Genomic DNA, 10,858 nt, shown 5'->3' on the forward strand with positions numbered 1-10,858 from the left:
CAAAACATGACAAGCAGATAATATAGCTTCCCCCCACATGTTATCAGAAAACCCAGAACTAATAAGCATAGAATTCATAATGTTCTTCAATGTTCTGTTCTTCCTTTCAGCAATCCCATTCTGCTCGGGTGTGTAGGGAGTCATTGTCTCATGAAGGATCCCATTCTGCTCACAAAATGACTTAAGAGTGTTAGGGTCATACTCACCACCCCTATCACTCCTAAGTCTCTTGATCTTCCTATCAAGTTGGTTCTCCACTTCGGCTTTGTATTTGTGGAACATTTCCTCAACCTCATCTTTTGACCTGAGAAGATAAACCATGGTAAATCTTGAGCAGTCATCAACAAAAGTGATATAACACCTTTTACCACCCCTGCTCTCATAATTTTTAAAATCCCCCAAGTCACTATGAACAAGCTCTAGTACTTCAGTTTGTCTATCTATTGATTTAAATGGCTTCTTTGTAAACTTGGCCTCAACACATACTTCACATTTTGCAAAATCAGTTTTAGAAAAACTGGGGATCAAATTAAGTTGTTTAAGCTTTTTAATTGAAGCAATGTTGAGATGACCCAACCTTGCATGCCATAAATCAATAGACTCAGCAATATAAACATAAAAAGTACTAGCATTCTTATTCATAATTTCAATTTGACATCAAGAGTAAATAAACCCCCATTACAGAAACCCTTTCCCACAAATTCCCCATTGTGAGTAATAACAAGCCTATCAGAATCAAATGAAAGCTTCAATCCAGCCTTCATTAGCAAGCTACCAGAAATCAAGTTCCTGCGCATTTCTGGAACATGCAACACATTGGTAAGAGTAATAATTAAGTTTTTCAGAGGTAAGAGTGAGAACGATCTTCCCTTTGCCTTGAACAGTTGCAGAAGCTGAATTACCCATGAAGACATTTTCACCATCAATTTTTTCGTAGGTAGTGAACATGTCTTTGTTGGTGCAGATGTGTCTCGTTGCTCCAGTATCAACGATCCATTCGGCAACATTACCTGTCAAGTTAGCTTCTGAAACAACAACAATAAAATGGTTAGGATCAGAAACTTCATTAGCTTCAACAAGGTTGGCATGGTTCTGATCCGACTTCTTCTTGGATCTGCAATCCACAGACTTGTGGCCAGTTTTCCCACATTCAAAACATTTCCCCTTGAACTTATACTTCATTAGTTTCCCTTGAGGCTTGAAAGGACTGCCCTTTCCCTTAAACTTATCAGAATATGCATTAGGCTTAGGTTCTACAAGGTTAGCCTTAGCGTAACCGGAAAACACAGATTGACCCTTATCCTTAATACGATTTTCCTCCTAAATTTTCAGGTGACCTACAAGCTCCTCTAAGTTAAGGTCCTTCTTCTTATGCATCAACTGATTACGAAAATCTTTCCAAGAGGGTGGGAGTTTCTTAATTAAAACTATAGCAAGAGTAATATCACAAATACCCAAACCCTCGGCAGCCATAGCAATGCAAATATTTTCATAAGCATGAATCTGATCAATAATTGGTTTATCATCTTGAACTTGAAAACCTAACCACTTACTGACACAATAACGCTTAGTACCAGCATCATCAATCCCATACTTCTTTTCTAATGCATCCCAAATATCCCTAGCATGACCAAACCCCATATAGATATCAAGGAATGCATTCGACATATGATGCAACAACATGCCCTTACATGTCCTATCATCTTTAGCAAATTTCAACTCAAAAGCATGCAATTCAGTTTCATCATCAGGTTCGACAACATCATCAAGCACATAAGCAATCTCAATTTGTTCTAAATAGAATCGCATCCTAACAGCTTAGACATATCAGGAATCATGAATTTCGAAGTCAAAGCCATAATATTCGTCTTTTAGATTGTTGCGATTAAACCAAAATTAGAACAAACTTATCTGATTCGATGAACTGAACGAAGAACACTTGTTGCGTCGTGGTCACCCACTGTCCTAAAAGACGATTCCGCGCTACCTCCCGGTGTAGTAGAGCAGAATGCGGTCGCCCTCCAGGATTAGCGCAACTCCGACGTTTTGTGCACTCACAAAGCCAGATGGAGTCAGAATGTATGCCCAAAACCAAGAGCAAATTATGGTGAGAGAAAGAATGTGTTTTCGAGTTTCTGGGAATTGTGTTTGAATGATATTTTCTGTGTTATTGAAAGAATCTGAAATTCTGATTTAAGTAATCAGAATCAAAGCAGGGCAACAGACATAGCTGAAATCAATGAGGATTGTAACAGCCAAAAACGGTCAGATTTAATCAATGTTGTACCTGACACAATTAATGGTAATTAATCCAACGGTTACGTAATCAATACAGATTCCCGTAACAATGACTTAACCAAAAAGAATAGGGTTGACCCACAAAACCCCACGCCCGCGAACCGCATTCCCAAGTCCCAAGGTCCGAGCCCGGCCCGACACGCGCGTGTGTGTGATGTGTCCACCCATACCACTCTCACACTTTCTTAAACAAGAGTTACACTCATTCCCCAATTAATAAACAAGGAGAATATGAAGAGTTTTTTCCATGTGGGACTCTTTTATTTTCACTCACTTTTTTCCCTTTGTGTTTCCCAATGAGAATTTCCAACATACTTGTCATCGTCCATTGATACCCACCAATTCCCGTCATCTTCATGCTGTTGATTTTAGTAATCATACATCAGCGCGTCTTTGGTGAGACTGGTCACATCATCAATTTGATGATGAGACCGGGCGCGTGGAGAACAAACGAAGAAAAACGCGTGAAAAACTAACGGACCTCTAACGCCGTTATAAAACAATTCATCCTCTCCTTTTGCGCCGCAGTCACCTAGTTTCCTGCCTCTCTTTTTGCGCCGCAACAGTATCCAAAATTCAAGTTCTGATCTGCAAATCAAGGTGCAATTTACAGGGTTTCGCACAAAATAATGGAGTGCGAACAAGTTCTTCAAATTTCAATGGACAATTTACAGATTTGTGATAATGGGTATTATAGAGAAGAAGACGAAATCGAAGATCTAACAATAATTGAAGATCAAAGCGATGACACAACAATCGTGGTGGAACAACAAGAACAACAAACATTGACAGTTCGAGGTATTTAAATTATATTATAATGATTTTAGAAAAGTAACATCTAATTACTAAAAAGGTATCTGGAAGCAGCACTAATAGTATTAATTTGGTTTAACTTTTTAACTTTTCAGAAACATCTTTATAGGTTAAGGGATACGGGATCTAGTTAATGGTTAGAAAACATTGCTAAAACTATCAAACTAGCACTAACATAAAAGGTAACAACCCTAACATTTGAAAGGTAACAAATATTACTTTTATAAGTAACATCTCTGATACGTGAATATAATATTTATTAACAGATATACTTAAGGTAACAGCCCTATAGAGATAACTTATTTTGAAAGTAACATTCCAAACACTATAAAGTAACATATATAACTCTTATAAGTAACATCCTTATAAGTTAAGTGATAACTATAATACCAGAAGAAAAGTATTGGACTATAATCTAATAAGTAACAGCACTAACAATAAAAAGGTAACAGCCGTAACATAAGAAATATAACAAGAATTACTCTTATAAGTATCAACCCTACACAGCAATACCTTATCTGTAAGGTAACATCCTTAATACTATGAAAGTACCAGGTATCACGTTTATAAGTAACAAGCATTACTCTTAAAAGTAATATCCTTAAACAGCCCTACATCAATATCTTATTTGTAAAGGTAACAACCTCAATACTATAAAAGTACCAGATATTACATTTATAAGTAACATGCTTGATACTAGGATATAATAATTATTATAACATCCCTAAAACTATAAGATAACAAAGTAACATCTCTGATACTGATAACAATATCTTATATTCTAGGTAACAGCCGTATAGAAATAACTTATTTTGAAAGTAACATTCCTAACACTATAAAGTAACACATATAAGTTTTATAAGTAATATCCTTATAAGTTGAGTGATATCTAGTTAATATTTAGGTAACATTCCTAAAACTATTAAACAACCTAGAATACTTGAAAAAAAGTACCAAACTCTAATCTAATAAGTAACAGCATTAAAACTATAAAAGTAACAGCCCTAACATTATAAAGGTAATAAACATTAGCCTTACAAGTAACATCCCTAAAGACTATAAAGTAACATCCTTACAAGTTAAGTAATATCTAATTAATGTATAAGTAACATTCCAACACTTTTTAAATAACTAATAAGTAACAGCCCTAACACTAAATAAGTAACAGCCCTAACATTAGAAATGTAACAAGCATTACTCTTAAAAGTAACATCCCTAAACAGCACTACAACAATATCTTATTTGTAAGGTAACAACCTTAATACTATAAAGGTACCAGATATTATATTCATAAGTAACATGCTTAGCATCATATTTTTTTTATTTAATTCAGCAAGTACAGCAAATACAGAAGAAGATAATCAGGATTACTCTGGAAGTTTAGTGGGGCATACTGAATCAAATATAAAAGACTTACTGAAAGTTTACGAAAAGCATGCACGAGCTTGGGGTTTTGCTGTAAGCCTATCTACACATAGACTACATCCTACAACAAGAGTAATGTATGAAAAGTACATTGTATGTAACAAGCATGGCTTCAGATTGAAAAGAAAAGCAAACACTCCTACAGTAACTGAGAAGAAAAAAAAGAAAGGCAAACTTGTACCTGTTACAAGAACAGGATGTGGAGCTCTTATAAGAGCAAAGTTAAATGAAGATGGCTTATTTGAAGTCAAAGAGCATGTTCTTGTGCATAATCATCCATTGACTAGAAAGGAATGGCAGCATATGCACAGATCAGAAAGGAAAATCACAGAGGAGAAGGCAAAGACAATAGAGTTACTAAATAACAGTGGATTAAAGCCTACACAATCATACAAAGTTATGTGTCATGAAGCAGGAGGTAAGAAATTTAACATTTATTTAAAAATATAATATTGTATAAGTAACTACAAAATGTAAACAAGTAACAAATTTTCTTATTGTAGGGGAAAGAAGCTGTTGGAAATTCAATAAAAGACCATTTGAACTTTGTTACAAGGAAGAAGATGAAGGAAATTGAGGGTGGGGATGCTCAAAATGTCATTGACAATTTATATAACCTACAATCTGAAGATCCAGATGTGTTTTTTCGTTTTCGATTAAAAGAAAATGGAAAATTAGAGAGTATATCTTGGAGAGATTCTATTATGAGAGAAGATTATTTAGCCTTTGGAGATGTTACTATTTTTGATACAACCTACAAAACCAACAAGTACAATCTCATTTGTGGGTTTTTTGTTGGCATTAACAATCATTGGAAAACATCAATGTTTGGTTGTTTTTTCCTAGGAGATGAAACAACAGAATCATTTGTATGGGTTCTACAAACTTTTTTGAAATCTATGGGACATGTAGCTCCTGTTTCTGTATTTACAGATCAAGATCAAGCAATGTCTAATGCAATATTGAAGGTATGTTTGACATTGACCTTTTCAGTAACATTATTTTCTGTACAAAGTAACATGTCTATAATAAATTAGGTAACATCAATAACAATATAAAAGGTAACATTAACAAGACTTTGAAAGTAACATCTAAATCTAATTTAAAGTAACTTCATAATAAACTTCAGTATTACAGAATAATAAATTTATTTTCTCATATTTTCAGGTACTTCCTCAAACAAGACACAGATTATGCCTGCGGCATCTAATACAAAATGTTGTGTCACGTTTTGGTGCATTAAAGCGGGATACGTCTTTCAAGGATGCTTTCAACCACTGTCTAAGTGGATGTGTCAGTGAAGAAGAGTTTGAAAGATGCTGGAAAAACATGATAACTACATACAATTTAAGTAACAGTAAGTGGTTTCAACGATTATACAAAATAAAAGACAAGTGGTGTACTGGTTTGAGCAAAGACTTCTTCTCTGCTGGGATATTATCTTCTCAAAGAAGTGAGAGTACTAAAAATGCAGTTTGTTTTAAGGCAAACAAAAACACAAGTTTGACTGATTTTTTCAAGATTTTTCAAGAAACTGTACACCGTTGGAGACGAACAGAGAAACAATGTGAATTTAATTGCACAAATTCAACCCCTACATCAGTGTTTCCAATGACAGGATTACTCAAACATGCTTCTGAGGTATACACTCTGACACTATTTAGGGATTTTGAATTTGAATATGGTGAAGCAATTGGTTCATTTTCAAACATTGTGGCTATGGATGGTTACAAGCTGTATCATGAAGTGTACAAAGAGAATGATACAGAATCAAAGCAAAAAGTAACATTTGATGCTGCTGCACAAAGAATAGCTTGTACATGAAATTTTTTTGAGGAAGATGGATGGTTATGTTACCACTGTATACGTGTGTTACATCTGCACTCAATTCCAAGGATTCCTGATTTCTATATAACAAAACGATGGACAAAACAAGCAAAGGCGAATTTCTGGAAGAAGATGGATGATACTGCAATATTATCTAGTCAACAAAATAAATTTATCCCTTGGCGTCATAATATGGCACGGAAGTACTATGACTTGATAGTAAGAAGTCAAGGGCAACAAGGAACTAGGCAGATATTAGAGCAAGGTTTTGAAAGAGATTCTAAGGAGGTAGATACATTCAGAAATGAAAATGCTGTCATGGAAGTAACTACAGATGCTAATATTACAGACAGAGTTCCTATTGTTGAAGTACTTGATCCAGATAGAGTTAATACGAAGGGAAGAAATAAGAGAGCAAAAGGGAATTTGATAATGCTTTGAAAAAGAAAAGAGGAAAGGGATCAAAGAGTAATTCAACAGAGTATGGTACTACAACTGCAGCTTTTACAACACCGACACGTTTATTTTAAACATTATTTCATTTATTTTATTTAAAAGAACTTGTTTGAAAGTTTGTGAGAATTTAATTTAACATTATGTAATCATCATAGTAACTCTTTTTCGTTTAATTATGGATATGTTTTTTTCAAAAAAATATATATTCAAAGTAACATTTCTATAGGTTAAGTAACCCTCCTGAAACTGTTTAAGTAACAGCCTTATCACTTGAAAAGTAATAGACTTATCACTTGAAAAGTAACAGCCATAAACAAGGAAAAAGTAACAGACTAATCACTTCAAAGTAACAGCCTTAACAAGGGAAAAGTAACAGCATTATCACTTGAAAAGTAATAGCCACATTCCTATAAGGTAACAGCCTTAACAAGGGAAAGTAGCAGCCTCAACAAGGGAAAGTAGCAGCCTCAACAAGGGAAAAGTAACAGCGTTAAAAAGGGAAAAGTAACAGCCTTAAGAAGGGAAAAGTAATAGCCTTATCACTTGAAAATTAACAGCCTTAACAAGGGAAAAGTACCAGCCTTAAATATATAAGGTAACATCACTAAAAATATAAGATAATAAGCATTATTCTTACAAGTAACATTCCTGATCCTGTAATATAATATTTATTAAGACTATAAACGTAACAGGTATTACGTTTATAGGTAACATCCTAGATAATAGGAAATAGTCCTATAGAAATATTTAATCTTAAAGGTAACATCCATAACAATTTAAAGTACCTGGTATTACTCTTACAGGTAACATGGATGAAACTTGATCAATTTTAAAAAACATAATACTAAATTCAACATACAATACACTTAAATTCCAAATACCAAATATACTTGATCAAATTTAAAAGCATAATACTAAAATACTAAATTCATAATTTACATCTTCACCTGGTACTATTAATTACAACCTTGTACAATCTGATTTTTGTCGATGGAAAATTGACTTAAGCCTGAAAAAATAAAGATAAAGAAAAATGTAATTAGTAACCATAACAATTATAAAAACATCAATACAGATAAGGTAACTCCTAAAACGAAAATCAAGTAACATCTCAAATACACAAAAAATAACATATAAAATATATATGAAGTAAATCTAGAGTAAAACAACAGAAACTAACCAGAAATACAAAAAAGTAACATCATGAATAACATAAATAACATGAAATAAATATAAAAATATAGTATAAATTAAAACTTACGAATGGTCATATTTTGAACACAGATCCACCATAGCAAAATCAGTAACCTCGAGCCTTAGTTTCTGCATTCCACTTGTTAGTTTTTTGTTGCTGCGTATAAATTTGGAGACGAGCTGTACATCACAGTAATTATTTCCACAATCAATGTTGCATCCCAGGTTTAAATCTTCAATGTTCATGTCATTCAAATGCTCACCCCTGTCGTTGAGCGATAGGGCATTTGTTGAAAACTTTAATTTCATTAGTTTCTCAGATTCTTCTAGTGAATGACCACAAACAAATAAATTCATCTTTTCTCTTCCCATTTTCTAAGTTGCAACCTTGTCAATCACCTTTCCAGTAACACCAGTTGGCTTTGAAACAGACACAGTAGCAGAGAAAGCTGGCTTAGCCATAACCACAGGAGAAGGTTGGGAGCTAACAGGGATTACTTCAGCAACATCATCAGTTATTTTAATATCTCTCTGCAACTTTTTCAGAATATTCCTTGATCTTTCTGATGTACATTGAACTGAAACTATTTTGTCAAGCACTTCAACGTTGTCCTCAACATTCTTTTCAACAGGCGTTGCAGCATTAACAAACTTCTCTCCCACTGAAGGAACTTTATAAGTAACAAACTTCTCAGCACCTTCATCAACAATCTGCTCAGGAATTTCAGCACTAACAATATTCTCAAGAAATTCATCACTGATAGTCTTCTCGAGATTCAGCAGTAACAACCTCCTATGAAGTAACATTAAAATAAAACAAAGGTAACAAGTAAAATCCATATGAAGTAACATTAAAATAAAACAAAGGTAACAAGTAAAATCCATATGAAGTAACATTAAAATAAAACAAAGGTAACAAGTAAAATCCATATGAAGTATAGAACAGGTAACTTGTAATATGCACATTAAGTAACACATTCCTTAATAAAAGATAACATGTAGCATATATAAGAAGTAACATCTCCAACACAACAAAAGAAACTTCTAATATATATATGAAGTAACACTTTCAATAAACAACAGAATCATGTAACTTGAAAAAGAGGTAACATCTATCATAAATCAGAAATATTTTTTTGATTAAAGAAAAGGTAACTTATATATGTGTATGAAATATGACATTTTTAAAAAAAGGTAACATGTATAATGCATAGAAGTAACACCATCAATACAGCTAAGGTAACATATATAATGCATAAAAGTTGTATCATCAATACAGCTAAGGTAACATGTATAATAAATATAAAGTAACATAATCATTACAGCTAAGGTAACTTCTAACATCATCACTTAAGTATAAGTTAACTATTAAGAATTTCAGAAATAAAGAAAATACTGCAAATAAAACATATTATGTAACATATAATTACTAACCAGACTCCTGTTTTTCTCCAACACCATCAGATTTCATTTCTTTTGATGAAAATTTCATCAAATCTACATGGTTATCAAACTGATATGAAAACAACTGCATATCTCTCTTCATCAACATATATCGTTCTTGTACAGCCTAAAATATCAAAGTAAAAAAGAAAAGAAATGAACACATGTTAGGAAAAAAATTATTTAATGATAAGATAACTAGTAAAATACATATAAAGAAAATTTAAATAAATATAAAACATGAAAAAAAATTTATGTAAAAACATACAAAGTAACACCAACCTATAAATAAGGTAAGTAGTAAAAAGGGAAGAGGTAACAACATATACACAACAACAACAAGTAACAACTGAACTCAGTTCAATAAAAGTTCAAAAAGTCATATATAACAAACTTACATCCTTAGCCAGATCAGTTATTTCATCATCTGTCATGATATGAGGAGGTAAATAAAAAACAACACAACGTTCAGAACTATCATCAACCGGTTTGAATGAAGGAATAGGAATGTTGATTTTTTGTTGAGGAATTGGAATGTTGACTTCAACATCATCTTCACAATCATCTTCAACAGCCCTAGCATCAGCAGCATCAACCATATCTTTAACAACATCTCTTTCTTGTAACAAAACTTGTTTTTTACTAATCGGATACACCTTCTTTTCCAAAAGCCCAAGTCCATATGATCCCCCTTCAAGTTCAAGCCTCTCACGAACTCTCTCATCAGACTAATGCTTAACTAGAGGTAGAGACGTAGGCTGGGATTCACCTCTAAACTTCAGCCTATGAAAATACATTAGCTGAAGTAACAGTATACATCCACCAACATATGACCGAGTATCATCATAGTTAGCCAGAGAATTTGCCAGACAATCTAGCACATACCCACACCAATTATATTGGGAAATCTCCTGAACATTTTCAACAAGCTTGAATATAGCAAACTTCACAGTTGTGCTTGGATTAGGGGCTAAGAAAGAAGCCATTGCAAATACAACGAAGAGTCTTTTAAACAATTCATCTGATTGAAAAAAAAAAAATATCAGTGAATACATTAAACTACAGACAACAAAATATCATGATAGTAACACTAGAGACAACAATAAACATATGTTAAAATATAAGTAACAGAAACTAACATGAAAAGTAACACTAGAAATAATTAAAAGTAACATGTAACATGCATCTGAAATAACATCTTCAATATAAAAAGGTAACATTTATAAAGTAACATTTATTGTACATATAAAGTAACATCATCAATAATGCTTTATGTATATTCTAACATGCATAAAGTAACATCATCAATACAGATAAGGTAACATGTATTTTACATGTAAGGTAACATCATCAATACAGATAAGGTAACATGTATTGTTAATATAAAGTAACATGTATTTTG

The 10,858-nt window shown here is 32.9% G+C and overlaps 1 protein-coding gene across 1 annotated transcript; it reads left to right on the top strand.

Annotated features, from left to right (window-relative positions):
* The first annotated feature begins 2,927 nt into the window (after window positions 1–2,927).
* On the top strand, window positions 2,928–6,360 carry LOC110778526 (protein FAR1-RELATED SEQUENCE 5-like). Its single transcript, XM_056829961.1, has 4 exons — window positions 2,928–3,096; window positions 4,445–4,932; window positions 5,040–5,504; window positions 5,704–6,360. Exons 1-4 carry the CDS (start codon window positions 2,928–2,930, stop codon window positions 6,358–6,360), a joined length of 1,779 nt encoding a protein of 592 aa, XP_056685939.1.
* The last annotated feature ends 4,498 nt before the right edge of the window (window positions 6,361–10,858 follow it).

Source organism: Spinacia oleracea, chromosome 5 (genome assembly GCF_020520425.1).
Source record: "Spinacia oleracea cultivar Varoflay chromosome 5, BTI_SOV_V1, whole genome shotgun sequence".
NCBI classification, from domain to species: Eukaryota; Viridiplantae; Streptophyta; class Magnoliopsida; order Caryophyllales; family Amaranthaceae; genus Spinacia; species Spinacia oleracea.